We start from the raw sequence: 21,991 nt of genomic DNA, 5'->3' as shown, positions 1-21,991 counted from the left end.
AGGATTTTACTTTCATTCCGCCGTGCACTACTTTCCCAACGAACACCAAGTGATCCCCTTTTAACTGCGTTCCTGTCTGTGCTCATTGTAGCCACCTTTTTCCTGCACGCGACCCGATTTCGCTCTGGGAGATCAAAGTGGTGGTTCCTGTAACAAGCAAAAAGGCCAAAACTGTTCAAGTTTTCAGAGATACAAGTATGACTTACTATGTACTGCCAGGGACTCCATAGTTTTACCTTACTGATAACTGCTTATGAATAGATTCAATCAGATATATAGTCCGAACTTATCAATATTTGTTTGGCTATGTCCCTTCAGAGTTTATTAAGAGTAAGGTCCATGTTTCGGAGAAAAAAGTTTGAACATCATCAAATCATAGAAAGAAAGCATTGTTGTACATGAAAATTTAACAGCATGTAAACATGTATATTATTCTGTAAAACCATTGCGAATTTACTTATATATGTATTGAATACCGGAACGAGACAGTATGAAGGGGCCACACTTCTGGCCTGTTCTGTGCCTTTAAAAAACACCAATTTTAGAAAGCTGTTTCATGTCTTCATTTAGATGCAATTTCAACAATATACCAGTGTTTAAACTTAACATAACCAGGTTTAAAACGTCGTTTTGGACAATAATTTACATTTATTTCTTTACAAATAGCATTCTTCTTTAAAGAGGGACAAATACTTTAGAACGTTTTAGTATCCAACTCTATGGGCCAGAACAGGAACATGTATCGGACAGACAAGTTATTTGTCAAGATGTTGTTCTTTTACTAATAATTTCTGTTGTGTTGTGACTTACTGCTAAACCTTAATTTTATATATCTGTTGAACGGGACAGTACGCGCAGAACATGAAATGGCCATAAAATATTGGTAAAGATGTTGTCATTTATCAAATATTCTGTGTTTTGATGATATACTCTCAACCTTAAATTATTGTGTAACATGAAGGCGTTTCCCTTGAAGTTTTTTTTTGCTTGTGTGAATATTATTTCAGTTAGTTACAGAATAGAATTTCCCTATTATCTCATTATTATTATTACAATTAGTACTACAGTTATTTTCAAATGAATGTAGGTAATTACTTGACATCCATTGTACAACGTTTATCACTTGGCACGTCATCTGCGTCATCAGTCATCTACCGCCGTTCTGTGAAAACATGTCAGACTTGTCCACCAGCTTGTAAACCGTCTTCCGGCTTGTTCGATAGTAAAATGATCTGTTAAACAAAAATAGCTCGTATAATTCAATTTCCTACATTTTCTAAAATGAAAACAAATATAAATCGTAAGTATCTGCGCAAAGGATCATGATACAAACTTAAAATCCGAATTGACTTTAATACAGTTGTTACTGTGGTTTGTATTAAGTTTAAATATTATTGTACGTGCAAATTAAGTTTAAATACACTCAGTACGCTTTGCTTCGTTTAAGGACGTATGCTAGAATTTGGTGCGAAAATTTTCCCAATAACAGAAGTTCTTCAAACTTTGAATATTGAAGGACAATCTTCTAAGAAACAAAAAAATGCAATAAAAATCATAGGTCACCATAATCGAAAAAGAGTTATCTGCCCTTGAAAACGGCATTTCTCCCAAAAATGACGTTTTCAAGGGCAGATAACTCTTTTTCGAATCCGGTGACCTATGATTTTTATTGCATTTTTTTGTTTCTTAGATGATTGTCCTTCAATATCCAAAGTTTGAAGAAATTCTGTTACTGGGAAAATTTTCGCCCATCTCATATACAAGGAATTCTAACGTACGCCTTTAATAAATTTTTTTTACAACCCGTAATATTTTGTGTTGCTTTTAGATATAAAGTTTAGACTAACCTCTCGGGATCAAGTCGCATGTTCAGGGCTTGCCATGTGCTGCATATGAATCGGCCGAATTCTGCAGCAGTTACTGTCCCACGACCACGTCTGTCGAACATTGTAAGCTCAGAGAAATAGGTTTCCCCCATCATAGAACTAAAGGCTCTAACGTTGTACGTGTGACTGTGTGTTAACCCATATAGGTGTGTCTTTGCATCTATGTTGGCAATAAGTGCCTCCCATAGTTGGCAAGGCCACCCATTTATGTACATCGTAGGAGACGGGAAATGCGCGAAGTTAACGTAGCTAAGTAGTCGTTTTCTTAATGACATTCTTTGCTGTATTCGGAGTTTTGAGTTTATACCAGGATCATCCTCGGCATACCACCACTGACGTATATCTCTACAAAGATCAGCCGCGCGAATATCACCATGTATGCGCATGTCATTTTCAACTTCTTCGGTGAAATGACATCGCGCGACAGAAACAGACATAGGTTCAAGTACTCCATCGACAACAGCCAAAGTTAATAATGTGTTTCCACGTTTTGCAACATTTCTCCAAGGTTCGTTGGACAATCCTTCGATTCCACCCCTGCAGCATTTCCTTCTAGTGCGTGTCAGTAAATGTGTGGAGTCAATGCAAACTTATTTCGAGTTGACCTCTACTTCCGCTTACGTTTGGATAATAAAACCAAAACTTGGGGATGACGGAATTGTCCAAATCCTGATATAATGTTGCTTATAGGTTTGCTCCGTCTGATTCGTTGCTTTCGACAACTGATTCCGCTGACGTTCGACTATCAAAACTGGCATGAGTTATAGCTGGGCGCTCATTTAGCCATTGTTGTAATTCCGCATGCCAGATATACTCAGCATATACTATATTTAATTCTGACTTCTTCATCTTGGATACTTGGTTAAAGGCCAATTCTGAGAGTTTTTTAACAGTGTGTTTCTTACTTTTGGGCAAACTGGTTGCAATGCTAGGTTGAAGTCCGAAAACTTTGTAAAGATGTGCAAGTTTGTTTTGTTTAGTTCCGCTTTCCTTTATTTTCTCTTTGAGGTAAGTACTGTTCAAGTAACGTACTACTATCTTGACGTCAGCATCAGTCATTTTTTTCAAGTTATCAGCAGATTCAAAGCATTTTAATACACTGATTGAAGACTCGTTGTTCCATTTGCCTTTTTTATTACTTTTGTCATTAATTTAAGCATCGTATAAAAATTTTCAGCGTCTTGCTCAGAGATTTTAACCTCACTGTCATACTGGTTTGTATCATCGTCATTTCATTAACTTCCGGGTGTCTGTCTTCTTCAGCTTCGCCTGCATTCAATACAGCTTCTATGAAATCTGAAGCGAAGTCATTCTCATTTTGGACAGTATTCCTTTCTTTCTGTTTGGCGAGGTCAACTTTTCTCTGTTGAAGAATTCGTGGGGAGAATGATGGCAATCTACCTATTGTAACATCAGTATAATGACCTTTTTCATCATTTCAGTTTTGATCCGCTCCATCATCATGCAACTCTTCGCTTATCCGCCATCTTGGTTCTCTGTTTAGTTGTTTAATTTCTCTCAAAAATTCTGATTTTTTTGTCTTCTCAACCTTCCGCCATACATCTTTTGTAACTGAAATATCGTCAGCGGATCATTGTCATCGCCACGGACACAGATATTGTGCCATTGACCATCAAATGACAGGGCTGGAACATGAATTTCATTTTTCTTACACACATCCAACACAGTCTCGAGAATTTTCCTTATTGTATTTCCATCTAATGAGTACCCTTTCGGAAACCAACATATAGGAGCAGTGCGCACTGATTCTTCACTCCATTCCCTATCTAGATCGCACAACAGGAACACGACAGCCTCTGATGCTGGCTGTCTATTAATTTCATAGAACTGTTCAAAACTGCTAGCTGTAGTCTCCATCATTAAGACTACACGTGCGGTATTAAATCTGTCTGCATTCAAATCTGAGACTCCTGACTTACTGTGTTTTATTGAAGGTACGATCATCTTAAATTCAACTATTTCAATACATTCACATGCCGCTTCAATCTCTTTCTGTAGTTGTCGTACCGCATCACTTACTTTTGTTAACCTCTTTGGACGTTCAACTCCATACAAAGATTTTGCAATGTCATACGCTTTGCTAAATAGTTCGGTATTCTTCTTGACAATATATACAGCGCTAATATCCGGTCTCCAGGAGAGATACACTAGCTGATCAACGTCTAGACTTTCGATTTCCGCCAAGCACTGGAGTAAATATCGCTGTGGGAATTTGACATGTACATCTAGGACTGGACATTTTACTTCAATACCAGATATTGTTTCACCATCAGTAGTTTTTAAACTACCGTCTGGTGATATAATTGTTTTCATATTTGTACTATTACCATACTGAATGTAGCCTTCTTCGCAAACAATCGTGTTGGAAATAGTACTGGTCCAACCTTTCCAACAATTGTAGCGATTGCGTTTGGTTCATTGTAAGTTCCATAGGCCATATTTTCCCTTACTTTATCACTTTTATCCGGTTCTGGCAAACCACATACAACCTGATCGTAGTGTTGTCTCTGTGCTTTTAAACCTTCTAAACCAATCGCTGCATAAATTGTACTTCCTGTGATTTGCGCGTCTTTCCGTGCAGCGAACCATCTATCCGACCTCTGTTTCACTCTACGTGTATCATTGCTTTCACCTTCTAAACCAATCTGATGGTATGCTGAACACCTGTCCAGATCTAGTGTATCACCATTTACAACACGTGCTCCCTGTATGTAACTTATGAACTAATTAATTCGTCTACAGTGATAATGCCTTTTCCGTGTACATGTCGATGTCATGTATGTAGGCAATAATTGCGCTGATAGCATAGGCAAATTTACCATTTTTCATTTGGTTGGCTCTTCACTTCGTTCAATTAGCTTTTCCTTTGCATATACCTTTTTCTTTCTAATTTCTCTTACTTTCAAAATATGTTTTGACACATCATTCAGTGCACCAGCACACACTTCTTGATCTCATTTCTCTGTTCATCAGGTAAAGTCGCTGTATCTAAATTCTCAATTGCTCTTAAGTTTTCGACTAGATCTAAAATTGGCGCGATAAGTTTACTGTGTTCCTCTTGCTTTTCTCTCAGTGAAATACCACTTTCAAAGCCTAATAAGTTGACATCACTGATGTTTTTGTTATGCCCTGTTTTAAGTTTTTTTCCGTCAAATGTGACGCAGCACGATTTTCCTCTAATGCTTTCGCCATTGTCTTCATTACATCCTCAAATATACCTGGTTCAGAAAGATCATTATCGTTGTTTGTTTCATAAGGGTCGAAAGTTTGGAGAAGGGTTGCGCTCGGAACTGCGAAATTTATTGCTGATTCTTCTGTAGGATATGATCCAAGTTTGCAATCACGTTCTATAACCTGGCCGGCATTTTTGTAGCCTGACATGAAATGGACAAATTTACCACCGAAGTTCAGATAGCCCAATTTCCAGAACTTTTTAGTCTCCTCCGAATATCGCATTTCAGTGGTGCTATTTAAACTGAACCATTTTACAACTTCTAGCCACAATTGCAGAGCAATGTTCTTTAATGGAAATTTGTTTTGTTCTACTTGTCTAAAGAATTCCAAGAACACGCCACTAATTCCTTCTTTCTCAAGATTTGTCAGAACTGACGGCACAAGTTTAATCATTTCTTCAACAGCGATGACGTGTCTTCAGCTTTACCGTCTGTTTTGCTTTCAGCTTCTATATGTAACCTATCACTGGCGCAGTAGCTATTTTCAATGAGTTTGTTGTTTGTTGTGCGGACTGTTTCAAAATTTGCGGTATTGTTGATATGTAAGTCGCAGTTCAGTATATTTCCTATATCTTCATTTCCACTAGTTGATTCGGCAGAATTTTCTAGCGTTTCATTACCGATTTGCAGATTCTCAGAATCACTTTGTCCACCCAATATATCAAAAATTTCTCAATATCACTAATTTGTATGGTATTTTCATAGCTTAATAACGTCAGTTCATCAATGTCATTCAGCTGACTGAAATTTGTATCATTCGATTTGCACTCAGTAAGACTTGCACTCAATGAACGTTTCGTTCGCTTAAGACTTGGAGATTTTGACGGTGTCTTTGGTACAGGAGGCAAATATGGTGATTTCTCTTGCTTCCGCTTTAATATTTTCTTCTTCTTTAACGGCGAATTTAGTTTGCAAGGTGTTAATGTTGGACTTGATCTGAAACTTTTAACTCTTGGATATCTAGGAGAATACACCTTTTGATGAGCATTAACAAACATCTTAAACGGTGAGACTGACGGAAAACGTGATACCACAGTACATGGGTCAGGTTGAAGAAAGCCTGGTAACTTGTTTGAAATTCCTTTCTTAATTTGACGACTGTACTTCCATGTTCTTTTCCCGAGCGTAAGTGAATGCGATTTTCTCCGGCGTGCCATCCTAAAAATAGATTTTAAAACATTTACATTTGTTGTTACATTATTATTTAGTTTGGTAACTTACGCCACCTTGAGTCTTAGTTCAGTCATACGTTTAATTGAAACACCAATCCTGGACAGGCCAAGTATCGAATGCGGAACTATGCAACAGATAAATGGTTCTGGCTGATCATACGCGTTGCAACAATGCATAGGATCCAAATACCAGTGTTGAAATCAATTATAAAGGCCAATTCAGACGCCTCTAATTCACCAGAAATGTTAAATAAATCTCTAAAATAGATGCATACATTCATATATCATATTTTAACAGACATACGCGTTTCACTTAATCACATGCATGTCTGTCCCAAAGAGCTATAAAAATACGTATTTTTAGTTCTTTGTCTGTCCCTAGAAAATCCAAAAACAACTGAAAACCTTAGAAATTATACCTTTGAAAATTGAAATTATCATTCTGTCTTTGTATCGTAGCAACGTGTATTAAGTGTTTTGGCAAGTATGTCTGTACTTTTGCCTAAAATGTATTTTATGTTATTTGATTCTTCAGTTGGTGGATATATGAATCACTAGGATAATCTGAAGCATTTAACATGTCAGTGTTACTTTAATAAGCTGCAATGATATCGGCAAATTCCAATCAGAATTAAAATATATACATTTCTTTAGTGTTTAACTCAATAATTTATACTTTTGAATAAAAGTATCAAACATTTAATGTAGCATTTGCATTAACTTTTGGCACTTTTCTACGGACCCATACATGTATACCTAAAATACTTACCTTTCTACGATGTATTGATAAATTATTGACAAGTCATAAAAATCAGTCACAATTTGTACACTATTTCCTATGCAATATTTGTTTGATTTATATAACAGAATGGGCTTAAACTCACCCGATATGTTTAAGCTTGTTGCGATATCATTTATCTTTTTTAACTAGCCGCAATAGCATACAATTTTGCTCCGTGTTTTTGCCTACAATATTGCATTTTGCGTAAAATAAAATCGTCTGGCAGATTGTGTCTTTATGAAAGAGTAATATGCGTTAATTTATTTACGACAACTGATGGGCAAAGTGACATAAAATCCGATTATCATTTCAGCTTGTTACTATAGCATTTATCTTTTAGAACTTGCCGCAATAGCATACCATTTTTATCCCTTTTTTCCCCTGAAAATAACGCCTTTAACGTGAAAAATAATTAATCAACGGCTGTTTTGAGACAAAGAGTACCAAACTATAACAGCCATCTGAATACTTCAGCAGGAGAAAGTGGATTTTTATGCGGTTCTGGAATCAACTTGGAGCTATATCAGGAGAGATTTTGAGATTTTGGTCAGTTTGTCCCGTATTCCAGCCAAACTAAAGCAGACACGGGCAGATGCTGTGTGACCGGAGGTACGCATTGATATAAGGACTTGCAACATACAAAAGACATTTTATAAAAATACGTAATAAAATACTTACGACGAGTTTTTCTTCTTGAATCGAGCTTTGTTTATATTAAATGCTTGGCGCGATACCTACGGCGTGACGTCAGAAACCACGTGATTGTGCACCGTGACACAAAAGACCAAGTCTGGCATAAATCTGAGCAATAGTTCCAGAGAAGTTTATGTAAATTGGTGATGACAGACCATGGACGCAGGACCATCCACTTACATTTAAAACAATTTTGCTCATCATTTGTCTGATTTGTTGTAGTCATTCTGTGTAAGTAACACGATGACTACTCGAGAAGACAACAGGCGGACGACTTAAAGACGAGTAAGTGAATAAGCTCTTTTCATGACTCTGTCAGCTAAAACTAACAAACAGATGACAAACAAAGCTACTCGTATGTAACATTTAATTCACAACAGAAATGGGCATGCCTATTAATATAACATAACTTCTCTCTACTTTCATAGCGTTCAGCAGCCACAGTAAACAACTAAACAAAATAAGTTCTAGTATGTATGAAAATCAACATTTCTATTGCAAATATAAAAGTTTTCTAAAATGATATACCTTGTACAAATGTCAATGAATAATGTCATGATTAATAATCTAATTTTTGAGAGGCAAATAAATGGAAAATATGACAACCTGATTTACAATACATTCTATGCATTTTGCAGTTCCTGATTATGTTGATTTTCTGTGTTGATTTATGATTTTAAACACATCTGATGTATTTCATAATCTGATGAAAACTAGAAAATGCTTTTGTAAAAAAGCGCATGTCTCCCCCAATGCAAAGTCCTATAGGCAAGAAGTCAATAGGGGTCAGGAGCGAAAGTCGAAGAGACACTGATGGTTGGCTGCAATAGGGATCATCTACTTGGCATGTCCAGTCATCCCGCTAAATTTCAACACTCTTGGCCTAGTGGTTCTCAAGTCACTGTTCAGGCTCCTGTGACCTTGACCTTTGATCAAGTGACCTCAAAATAAATAGGGGTCATCTACTCTGCATGTCCAATCATCCTATTAAGTTTCAACATTGTAGGTCAAGTGGTTCTCAAGTTATTTCCAAAAAATGATTTTACATGAACAGGCCACTGTGACCTTGACCTTTAATAGACTGACCCCAAAATCAATAGGGGTCATCTACTCTGCATGTTCAATCATCCTATGAAGTTTCAACATTCTGGGTCAAGTGGTTCTCAAGTTATTGATTGGAACTGGTTATCAATGTTCAGGCTCCTGTGACCTTGACCTTTGATCAAGTGACCTCAAAATAAATAGGGGTCATCTACTCTGCATGTCCAATCATCCTATTAAGTTTCAACATTGTAGGTCAAGTGGTTCTCAAGTTATTTCCAAAAAATGATTTTACATGAACAGGCCACTGTGACCTTGACCTTTAATAGACTGACCCCAAAATCAATAGGGGTCATCTACTCTGCATGTTCAATCATCCTATGAAGTTTCAACATTCTGGGTCAAGTGGTTCTCAAGTTATTGATTGGAACTGGTTATCAATGTTCAGGCCTCTGTGACCTTGACCTTTAACGGAGTGACCCCAAAAACAATAGGGGTCATTTACTCTGCATGAACAATCATCCTATGAAGTTTCAACATTCTGGGTCGAGAGGTTCTCAAGTTATTAATTGGAAATGGTTTTCCATGTTCAGGCCCCTGTGGCCTTGACCTTTAACAGAGTGACCCTAAAATCGTTAGGGGTCATCTATTCTGCATGACCAATCATCCTATGAAGTTTCAACATTCTGGGTCAAGTGGTTCTCAAGTTACTGACCGGAAATGGTTTTCCATGTTCAGGCCCCTGTGGCCTTGACCTTTAACAGAGTGACCCTAAAATCGTTAGGGGTCATCTACTCTGCATGACCAATCATCCTATGAAGTTTCAACATTCTGGGTCAAGTGGTTCTCAAGTTACTGACCGGAAATGGTTTTCAATGTTCAGGCCCCTGTGACCTTGACCTTTCACAGAGTGACCCCAAAATCGTTAGGGGTCATCTACTCTGCATGACCAATCATCCTATTAAGTTTCAACATTCTGGGTCAAGTGGTTCTCAAGTTACTGACCGGAAATGGTTTTCAATGTTCAGGCCCCTGTGACCTTGACCTTTAATGGAGTGACCCCAAAATCGATATGGGTCATCTACTTTGCATGCACAATCATCCTATGAAGTTTCAACATTCTGGGTCAAGTGGTTCTCTAGTTATTGATCGGAAATGGTTTTCCATGTTCAGGCCCCTGTGACCTTGACCTTTGATGGAGTGACCCCAAAATCAATAGAGGTCATCTACTCTTCATGACCAATCATCTTATGAAGTTCCAACATTCGTGGTCAAGTGGTTCTCTAGTTATTGACTGGAAATGGTTTTCTATGTTCAGGCCACTGTGACCTTGACCTTTGACGGAGTGACCCCAAAATCAATAGGGGTCATCTACTCTTCATGACCAATCATCCTATGAAGTTTCAACATTCTGGGTCAAGTGGTTCTCTAGTTATTGATCGGAAATAGTTTTCAATGTTCAGGCCCCTGTGACCTTGACCTTTGACGGAGTGACCCCAAAAACAATAGGGGTCGTCTACTCCAGCAGCCCCACAACCCTATTAAGTTTGAAGGTTCTAGGTCAAATGGTTCTCCAGTTATTGCTCGGAAATGAAGTGTGACGTAAGGACGGACGGACAGACGGATGGACGGACGGACAGGACAAAAACAATATGTCTCCTGGGGGAGACATAATTACTGAAGAAATTGTTCATATAATTTATGTTATAAACATTCGCTCATTTACACAGTTTACATCAATCCAGTTTTGAGCAGTGTACAATTATTCAATATTTTTGGGCAATAAAAAACATCTTTTTTTTTGGCCATAAGGGGCTATTTCGTGGGGATATAAATTCAAAGACTTCACTGTCTGAAGATGTAATAAATGGAGAGCTTATGTTCGTTGGGACTGAATTTCGCTGACTGGTGCAATTGCAAAATCTGCGAAAGTAAGTCCCCACGAACATTAATGATGTCACAATTACAGTTATTTATCTGTAAAATAACCATATCATACGGCTAATTGCAATTGTTTAAATGACTAACACTCTAGCTTTGCTTCACCCTGCATGCTAATATGTTAAGCATCTGGTAAATAAAAACATGATGAAATAATGTATATGCATGTTAACCAATGCGACTAACTAAATGTTGTGACCTTAGTCTAATTTGCCTTTCCGGTAAAAGCAATTCGAAGGAGTTAAAAGGTAAAGCCATACAATGTATACAGTTTCATCAAAGAAAATGCTTTATTTATTTATTTTGTTGGGTTTGATGGTGGAGGAAGACCCAGGTGCCCCTCCGTGCATTATTTCACCAGGAGCGGGCACCTGGGTAAAACCACCGACCTTCCGTAAGCCAGCTGGATGGCCATCTCACATGAAGATTTCAACGCCCTAAGGGAGGCTCGAACCCACATCGATGAGGAGCAAGTGATTTGAAGTCAGTGACCTTAACCACTCGGCCACGGAGGCCCTCGAAAATGCTTTAAGACTGTAAATATCAACATGCATACCTAGAAAAAACAAGAGGACGATGATGGTCCTGAATCGCTCACCTGTCCCCACATGACCCAGTTTTGAACTGAGTATGACGTCGTTTTTTCTATTATTTGACATAGTGACCTAGTTTTTGAGCTCATGTGATCCAGTTTTGAACCTGACCTAGATATCATCAAGATAAAAATTCTGACCAATTTTCATGAAGATCCATTGAAAAATATGGCCTCTAGAGAGGTTTTTATTATTTGATCTACTGACCTAGTTATTGATGGCACGTGACCCAGTTTTGAACTGACCTAGATATCATCAAGGTAAACATTCTGACCAATTTTCATGAAGATCCATTCACAAGTATGGCCTCTAGAGAGGTCACAAGGTTTTTCTATTTTTAGACCTACTGACCTAGTTTTTGACCGCACGTGACCCAGTTTCAAAACTGACCTAGATATCATCAAGATAAACATTCAGACCAACTTTCATACAGATCCCATGAAAAATATGGCCTCTAGAGAGGTCACAAGGTTTTTCTATTATTTGACCTACTGACCAAGTTTTTTAAGGCACGTGACCCAGTTTCAAACTTGACCTAGATATCATCAAGGTGAACATTCTGACCAATTTTCATGAAGTTCCTGCGAAAAATATGGCCTCTAGAGAGGTCACAAGGTTTTTCTATTTTAAGACCTACTGACCTAGTTTTTGACCGCATGTGACCCAGTTTCGAACTTGACCTAGATATCATCAAGGTGAACATTCTGACCAATTTTCATAAAGACCCCATGAAAAATGTGACCTCTAGAGTGGTCACAAGCAAAAGTTTACGCAAGGACTCATGCACGGACGGACGACGGACGCCGCGCAATCACAAAAGCTCACCTTGTCATTTGTGACAGGTGAGCTAAAAAGCAACAAGTAAGAATGCAGAAACAGGATTTTTTCATTTTTCAGTTGCGAACATCTCTCTAAAAGAAATGTTAAAATGAATCCAATAAGAAATAATCAGTTTGATTTTTCATACCATCAATGATTTTGAAGTAAGTGATCATTGTAAAGTTTAAGAATTCCTTACAAAAATATAAAGACTGACAATAACTAGTGATGGGCCGACAATCGGCGACAATCGAGTAATTGTCGGTGTTGCATTCATGAACGCGATCGCCGACTTCACTTTTCCCTGACCGATTAATTACTTGGCACCCAAACGGATAATTTAGTTGTTTCTGACCTTTTTCTTTCTGGTACTTACTGTTCTTTGGGGCAATTACGCTAAGGGAAACTACTCTACGTAAAAATGGCTCCCTCCAAAGTCTCGAAAGAAATCGAGTTCATCTTTGATCACCCAGATTTTGAAGATATATGGCTTTTACAAAATTAAGCTGGGAAAAGAATCATTCTAAACTCTTGACATTAGTATGGCAGTATGCATAGCATACTTACAGCAAAGGTATTTTCAATTTTTGATTTTGTGGGATTGAAATCATTCCAGTCGTTATTAAGAATTAATAAATCGTTAATACTTTGTTTGGCTCCTTATGATTTTAATTTAATATCACAATATATCACTGGATAAGAGTCTTTGGTGAAATTAAGACCAGTACCTGATTTGAAGTTTACTACCTTCACAAATATTTTACTTTTATGCTGTTAGCTTACTTATGTTTATGAAGGGATACAATAGAAGTAGGATATTTGATGTCTGTGTGGTTCATTTCTTAAGTAATGACATAAAACATACACTGTGAGGTGAACTTATAGATATGCAACTAGAGTAACCGATTATCCGATTATATCCGATTAATCGAACCGATTGGCTTGTCCAATTATGCCGATTAATCGGTTGGCAAATCTAACCGATTTGCCCATCACTAACAATAACCCTACTTTTTTCTTTGACATGTGGAGCATCCTTGTTCTGCATTTATCAGACTTCATAAACATCTGCTAAATGTAATTAAAAAGTGTTTCATTATCAAACACAATCTATTACAAGTTTTTCATTTTTTATACAAAACATGCTGTGATAATAAAAATATTGATAATGTAAAATTAATACTCTTCATCGTCATTATTATACTTTTACAAAAATTAATACATAAAATTTTAGCAGGAAAACAAATGATAAAGACCAATCATTTCGATTATAATCAAACAAAATAAGCAATTTTATCAATGGCTAATTAATTCAGGAACATATTTTATGAAATTTTGGGAATACATGATTTGTGGCAGTAATATCAGGCAAGACTCTTGTGAGTTCTCATTTCCATGCAAGATCAGGAGGCAATATTGTTCTTTTAAGAATAGGCAGATCAAGAAATTCTTATCTTATTTAGAACCCTTGGCAAATCCATACTTTGGAATGAAACATTGTGTGCTCACACTCATTTACTGGTCAATATATTAAACTAAACTGAGAAACCATGCATTTTCTCAAGTGATAAAATCTGTCACTGAATAACAAAATACTTCTTAAGTCTTCTTGACTTAACGAAATAACATAACATACTTATCAAGTTAACAAGAGTCAATAAAAGTCCTCTGTTCCTCCGACCAAATGACACACAAAGGACCAAGTAAGAATGTTTCTGACAAAATTTTGGTAAACATCAATCATATGTTTGAAATAAGAAGTTGTTCATTAATCATAGGCTTAAGCAGTTAAAAATATTCTTAAAGGAAAGAATTCTTAAAAGAACGACAAATTAATAACAATAATACATTTATTTATTTATTTATTTGGGTTTTACGGAGCACCAACACAGTATAGGTTATATGGCGCCAAACAGGACTACAAATTTTGGTTTCATATCTCATTAACATCGAAATAAAAACATGAGGTATGGAATCAAAATTTGCATACCTGCTGGAATCACAGAGTTACAGCAAAACCAAGTGTTAAGACCCTATTAGTCGCCTCTTACGATCATGCAAGGCAGTGGTTCCAATTCTTTTCATACACAGATTGTCCCAGATCCACATAATAAAATCACTAATTATACCTATTCAATACAATTCCTTTCACTGTCATTTCAAGCATCATGTCTATACATCAAATGATAAGCTGTGATAAATCTCTGTCAGAAACGAGCATACCGGTAATCTAGTAAAAAAACTGTAAAGATTTAAAAACTAGCCTTAATTATGTGAGCTCACTATGGGGCACATGAGCATTTTATCAGTGTTACTTACGGCAAAGAAGTAGCATGTTAACAGGGGTTTGACTGTAAAGCCAGCTGAATGGCCATATTTATAGAGGTGCTGAATAATGTTGGGCTGATGAACACCAATCAAGTAAATTACTAGCAGAGGAGTGAAACAATATGAACAAATAAGGTGTCCATGCAATGATGCTTCAGATTTTCATTGCTCAAAATTTATCAAGGGGTTCAAAAGCAGGTCTTTTCAGTGTTTTTAAGCTTTACACAAACAAATATACATACATGAATAGAGTAACACTATATTGGTCTATCGCTATTGTCATGGTGGGCACATAAGAACAAGGATGACGACAATAAACTACTAACATTAACTCATCTGCCTATACTTATAGCTCATCCTGAACCTCAAGGAATCAGCTAAAAGTTCCACTCAATTTAACTAACTTGAACTACATTAAACATGCATATTCTACGGAATTCAGGGTGAATGATTATTCTATACATATATCCAAAAAATCAAATTTCCTTCTTTCACATGTACATGTGTTTGCAAAAAACAACAAAGAAAATATAACTAAACACTGAAATATACAAAAAGGGGCAATGATGGCCCTAGATCTCATACCTGAATTTAACAATTCAAAATAGTAAAGGTTTTGGAATAGTCATTCAAGAAACCTTATCTGCCAAATTATTTTGAAAGCTGGCCTGCAGATTCAAAGGGGATGTTTTCGAATGTTTTATTTAGGAACTACAAACCCATGCCCCTGTCAGTCATTTTCGAGTGAATCAGGATGGCTTGGACAATGCTGCAGTGGGTCGCCAAAGGAATATTTCTATGAAATGAGCCACATCATGAGAAAACCAACATAGTGCATATGCGACCAGCATGGATCCAGACCAGCTTTTGCATCTGCGCAGTCTGGTCAAGATCCATGCTGTTTGCTAACGGTTTCTCTAATTGCAATAGGCTTTGAAAGGCTTTCTCAAATTATTTGAAACAAAATAAGCAGTTTCTGACAGGGTTTTTAAGGTTTTCGAGTTTATAAAGTAAAAGTTTATACAACATAAGCATGATCTTACCCTCAACTGGCAATGTTTTTACTGTTTTTTGTTGGGTTTTTTTGAAAAATTGGACTTACAGAAAAAGAACTGCCAAGCAAGGTGTAAACCATTAGTCCCCATTTAGGGACATATAATAGGAGAGTGTCATCCGTGAAACCTTTGTATCAAGTTATTTTAGAATCAGACTAGCAACTTCACACAACAGCTTTTGTGACATAGAAAAACTGACCATGCTCTGGTGGCCGTGTTTTTTTAAGGAAACAAGTGAAGTAGATCAACCAAGATTAGTTTCTTAATTTATTTCAAAGCTGGACCAGTAAATTAAGATGAGATGTAGTTTGAAGATTTTATTTCCATTTTAAGCTCTGATGACCATGTTTTTGAGAAATTATAAACACTGAAAACTCCTGTTTGAAGGTCATCCAAGAATATTAGCATGAAGAATGTAAAGCAGATGCTGTTTTTTTTCCAGTTCGAACTGCCTCCACATCAGTCAAAGAAAACTGTCTGAATAACTCTGGAAGAGGACCTTCATAGAAATATTTATCAGATTTCATCAAATGGTTTAGGAGACTTTGTTTGAAGAAAATTTGGAAAACCAACAGACTGACAGATGATGAACATTGTGTGATAACAATAGCTCACCTAAAGCACAAATTACTCAGTTAATTTATAATACAGAATGAAATATAAACACACTCAGAACAGCCTCAACAATAACAATGGTTAGCACCACAATTACAAGAACACAGACAACACCAGCTTGATAAACAAATAGAACTAGTCGATTTACATGCAATTTAAACATTTCAGATATACAGGCTATTAACCTGCCCCAAACATACCTGATGAAATGAGCCGTGCCATGGGAAAACCAACATAGTGGCTTTGCGACCAGCATGGATCCAGACCAGCCTGCGCATCCACGAAGTCTGGTCAGAATCCATGCTGTTCGCTTTCAAAGCCTATTGCAATTAGAGAAACTGTTAGCTAACAGCATGGATCCTGACCAGACTGCGCGGATGCGCAGGCTGGTCTGGATCCATGCTGGTGGCAAAAGTCACTATGTTGGTTTTCTCATGGTGTGGCTCAAATATGAACTTATCCCAGAATACAGAGGGTCACTGCTATTAATATGCTCACCAAAATTTCCAGTGTCCAATAACTATTACTTGCAATACCTTTCATACTTCTCAATTTTTGTTTTTCATTTCATTTCTCTTTTTTTGGTTGAATTTAAATCGCACTGACAAAATTATAGGTCATATAGCAACTTTCCAGCTCTGATGGTGGAGGAAGACCGCAGCTGCTCCTCCATGCATTAGATCATCACAAGCGGGCACCTGTGTATAACCACCGGCCTTCCGTAAGCCAGCTGGATGCTTCCTCACATGAAGAATTCAGCACCCCTAGTGAGGCTTGAACCCATATAGGTAAAGGGAAAGTGATTCGAAGTCAGTGACCTTCACCATTTAGCCACGGAGTGTCCTTTTACTACAAGTAGTCCTTTTTTGAAATTTATATTGAATACTTCCATTTTATTTATTTTACATATCTACCCACTTTTAAAAAAAACACTCAAAACTATACTTTAATAAACAGGCAAATATCATTTAAAAGGGAATCAAGTGGTAGGTACTGAATTATTTCTGATCAGGTCAGGAACTGACAGGTCATTAAAATACATGCTTATTCACTAGTAGTATTGCTTTCACGGAGCGGAAATTTGTAAAATTCTACTAAGTCAACATTATACAAACTGGGCCTAAAAAATAAATTGTCTGTTTAAGGTAATGTCTCTAAAAGTTGTAGGAATGTTAAGTAGGTCTTTTTCTTTATTTGGACGGGGTTGGGGAAGGTGGGATAGGACATCAATAAGACTGTCATTGTACACAGATAAGTAAATGCAATCGCTAATGAAATAGTTACTTAATAGAAAACATGAGATTGTATCGACAAACTAAGCATCCATTGGCATTCAATTGTTTTCACTAACTTTTGAAAATTTTGCCACAAAACTGAAATTTTTTTGTAGCAAGGCAGTTCGGTTACCCTGAACAAAAATCTTTTGTTGGCCTAGAAAGACATATATATGTAAAGAGGAACAAGACGGCCATGATGGCCCTATATCGCTCACTGATTAAATGGTTGCTATGAAGATTTGCATTTAAGCTTGACCCCGGGGTCATGATTTGAATAAACTTGGTAAAGATCCACTAGGCAATGCTACACGCCAAATATCTAAGCTCTAGGCCTTCTAGTTTATTTCTAGACATTTGTTGGAAGATTTTCCTATGTACAATCAAGTAATCCCTGGGGCTGGGTCAATTTGACCCTGGGGGGGGTCAAGATTTGAACAAATTTTGTAGAGGTCCACTAGGCAACGCTACATGTCAAATATCTAAGCTCTAGGCCTTCTGGTTTATTTTTAGAAAATTTTGAAGATTTTTCTATGTACAATCAAGTAACCCCATGGGGCGGGGTCAATTTAAACCCGGGGGTCATGATTTGAACAAATTTTGTAGAAGTCTACTAGGCAATGCTACATGTCAAATATCTAAGATCTAGGCCTTCTGCTTTATTTTTAGAAAATTTTTGAAGATTTTCCTATGTAAAATCAAGTGACCCCTGGGGTGGGGTCAATTTTGACCCCGGGGGTCATGATTTGAACACATTTTGAGAAGAAGATTTTTAAAGTTTTTTCCTTTCGGTTGCCATGGCAACCAGAGTTCTGCATGGAATTCAATTCTTTGAACAATTTTTGTATGGCTTCACATTCCTGTGAAGTTTGGATGAAATTGGCCTAGCGGTTTATGAGGAGATGTCGTTTAAAGTAAAAGTTTACGGACGACGGACGGTTAGTGATCACAATAGCTCACCCCAAGCTTTTGGCTCAGGTGAGCTAAAAATAACATGGGAAAAGGTGAAATGAGTCCTATCTTGTGCTAACCAATATTAATAAATCATAGCATATAGCCAATAGTCACAAACTCATCTGGACTAGTTGTGAATAGTATTAAATAAGCTAGGGTCGACAATCAAATCTGAAGGGGACTGTGAAACCACTCTCAACCACCGTAATCTCACAAAAAAAACAACAAAAATACATCTTTATACAGGCATGTGCAACTAATACCTGTATCATCTTATGAGTAAAACAATTTTCAGTGGCAATATACCTTTGCAAATAATGGCAGTATAAGCCTTACTCTCAAAATGAGCCAAAAATTAAACCATTTCATTAACAAAAAATGGCTTCATATCCCTGACTTCTTTATGTGACAAAAATTCAAATAATGTTTGAAACAAATGTTATGAAATGTTACTTAAAAGTAAAGACAAACCTGTAGTAACCAGCCGGCCAAGGAAGCAGTATGTGGCTGCCTCAGTCAGGTTAACTCTTACTCTGCTAAATTTTTATAACGAACTTGTCCTTCTTTCAATTAGGAAAGTACCATTAACTGTGTAAAGGGGAGCTTACCAAAATGATACTGACTAAATAGCAAACAATGAAGATCATGATCAGACTGCATGGCTGTGCAGGCTGATCATGATCTACATTTGTCGCAAAAGCAGATCAATCGTGCACAGCATGATAAGGGTTAACTGTTAAAAGGGAATGCTAACCAAAAAGATACTGACTGAATGGCGAACAGATCAGATCATGATCAGACTGCACGGATGTGCAGGTAGATCATGATCTACACTGGTCACAAAGGCAGAATCAGTCTTTTCCAGCACGATAAGGGTTAAAATTGGAGAAAAAATCAATTTAGGATATTAGCTGATTGGCTGCTTTAGGTAAGTGGCTGCTTAATAGAGGCGGCCACTAAGCCAGGTTCATCTGAACATGAACTATTGTAGGCCTTCCTTAGCCCCTTAATAACCATCTTAGGCAGGTGAAACATGAAACATAAAAATAAAACCTTTTGGCATTTTGGATACGTAATGACAATTTATAAAATCTGAATGTGAGTCTCTGTAAAAAATGAACTTGTAAGTTTTTGTATAAACAAAATGATCATCTTTTTCATCATATGAAAACTATGTAACAATATCTTATTTGCAAACTCTAAATGAAACATTAACCTTGTTACAACAAAGTTTAACAGAACAATTACATAAAACCTTCAGCACTATTTGATTTTACTACATAAAAGTTCCCATACAGTCTCTCTGAGTTAATCTAGAACTGTTGTTCTAATAAATTTTATGTTTAAGAAGGTCATACCAGAAACAGAAATGCATCGAAATGCAACAACTTCACAGAAAATCATCTAGCAAACTACAACAAATCAAAATGATATTTTAAAATCAGCTCTCTGTAAGACTCTCAATAACATCATCTGGAGTTGTTGACCTGGACCTAGAAGCTCTTGAAACGTTTTCTATCTGACCATCTGAAGAATTCTTTCCTCTCTTATGTAACTTTTTGTCATGATCTCCTTCACTAGAACTTCCAGCAGATTCATCAACAGAATACACATCACCAATCAATGAACCTGATTCACTATCAATTATAGCACTCAACACCTGCTTTTGTTTTAGTGAATTTGTGCTATTGTCTTTAGAATCGTTTATCTCTACCTCTACGTAACTTTTTAATGTGTTTGCCATATCAGTATCATTCAATTCTTTTTCTATATTTTTTTCACTTATATTTTCCTTTTCTGCACTACCATCATCTGAAGTATCATTATTTATACACTCTACTATTTTTGATGTTTTCATCAACTTCTGCGGAGAAGTCTTTAACACAATGATATCATCATTTTCTTTGCTGCCATAAAAGTGTTTGACTTCATTATTTACTCCTTCCTCTGCAAGACTGATATCTTCATGTTTAGTTTTTATTTCACAACTATCTTCTATCTGCTCCCCACTGAATGTATTCTGAACATTCTCCTCATCATCCTCCAGTGACATTTCAGTCCCATCTACTATTTCACCATCCACTTCATCAAGTGAATTTTCTTCCACATCTTCATCATAAAATTTACTTTTTCCCAATGGGATGACATCAATTTCACAAACAGTCTTCTTTTCCACATCTGAAACTTCATTATCATTTTCATGATCTGTACTTCTATTTTCATTACTTAAATCTGTGTTCTCACAATAAGGGGCAGTAGTGTTATTTTCATTTTCTTTGTTTTCTAATGTGACTGATATAAGAGATAGATCTGATTCTGATTCGTCAGTAGAAATTACATTTAAATTTTCTTTCTTTATATTTCTAGTACTCTCCTGTTTGTTTGAGGATTCCTGCACACTTTTTACTCCCTCAGAATCTGACGGCACTGACTTCTTGCTATTGTCGCTTACATCACTTTCTCCACTCTCCCTACCTGTAGTAACAGGATTACTACCACAGATGTCTGAAACACCATCTAACTGATGCACAGTGTCATCAGGTAATTCTTCAGCACAACAAATTTCATCAATTATTTCGTCTAATATTTGATTTGCCACTTCTGATGAAGTCAATTCAGATTTAGACTCCTTTACTGAGACAACAGATTTCTCAATGTTTTGACTAAGTCTAAGAATTTCCTCACTGGTTAGACAAGGAACAGTTACTTTCACAACTGGTAATCCTTTAGTCAATTGTTTCAAGCTACATGTCTTAACAATTTCATCTTTTGGCACTGTATCAGGGACAGCACGCTTATATCGAGCTGTTTTCACAATTTGAATTTTCCTTTCAAACTTCAATTCTTTCATGCACTTTTGTTTTTCTTTTACACCAATACCTTTTCTTTTCACTGATTTTTCTGACAAAATATTTGGTTCTTTATTTCTTGGCCTTTTTTGAGACAAAGAAGGGATCTCTTTGCTATTTATATCACTTTTTTCATTGCCACCCTTATTAAATTCTCTTAGGCTTCTGTTTTTCTTGTGTCTTGCCTCTATTGCCCTTGAAACTGCCTTTGCTTTATATGTTTTAAGAGCTTCATTCAATTTCAATTTATGGAGATCAACTGTCAATGTCTTAAGCTTGTTTGGCAAAACCTTTACTACCTGTTTTGCATCCATCCGAGATGTTTTAATCCTATTTGGTTTGGTATATGTTTCTTTTTCATTTCTTCTCTTTTTATTGTCTTTTTGTTCCAAATTCTTATTTAACTTTCTTTTGATTTCAACTTCCTGTCTTTTCAAAGGCTGTACAACTTTCTCTTCATTATCATCAACTCTCCTTCTTGTTTTTCTAGGTGAATCATTCTCTGTATCCATGCTCTCATTTAACTTTCCTGCAACTTCAACTTTTTGTCTTTTTGGAGACTGTACAACTTTTTCTTCATTACCATCAGCTCTCCTTCTTGTTTTTCTAGGTGAATCATTTTCCGTATCCATGCTCTCATTTAACTTTCCTTTGACATCAACTTTTTGTCTTTTTGGAGACTGCACAACTTTGTCTTCAAAATTTTCAGCGCTTCTTCTTGTTTTTCGTGGTGAAT

At 36.6% G+C, this 21,991-nt stretch overlaps 2 protein-coding genes across 2 annotated transcripts; both read right to left on the bottom strand.

The window, feature by feature from the left end:
* Positions 1-1,147: 1,147 nt before the first annotated feature.
* LOC128553286 (uncharacterized) lies at positions 1,148-2,456 on the bottom strand. Its single transcript, XM_053534418.1, has 2 exons — positions 1,848-2,456; positions 1,148-1,232 (listed from the first exon to the last, which is right to left on the bottom strand). The coding sequence occupies exons 1-2, from the start codon at positions 2,321-2,323 to the stop codon at positions 1,148-1,150; spliced, it is 561 nt and encodes a 186-aa protein (XP_053390393.1). The 5' UTR covers positions 2,324-2,456.
* A 17,391-nt stretch (positions 2,457-19,847) lies between these two features.
* On the bottom strand, positions 19,848-21,887 carry LOC128553285 (TNF receptor-associated factor family protein DDB_G0272098-like). The gene has a single exon (XM_053534417.1). It carries the CDS (start codon positions 21,885-21,887, stop codon positions 19,848-19,850), a length of 2,040 nt encoding a protein of 679 aa, XP_053390392.1.
* Positions 21,888-21,991: the final 104 nt, after the last annotated feature.

The sequence above is a fragment of the Mercenaria mercenaria genome, unplaced genomic scaffold (assembly GCF_021730395.1).
Source record: "Mercenaria mercenaria strain notata unplaced genomic scaffold, MADL_Memer_1 contig_3674, whole genome shotgun sequence".
Lineage (NCBI taxonomy): Eukaryota > Metazoa > Mollusca > Bivalvia > Venerida > Veneridae > Mercenaria > Mercenaria mercenaria.
The sequence above is the reverse complement of the archived record's forward strand: the minus strand, read 5'-3'. Positions and strand labels throughout refer to the sequence as shown.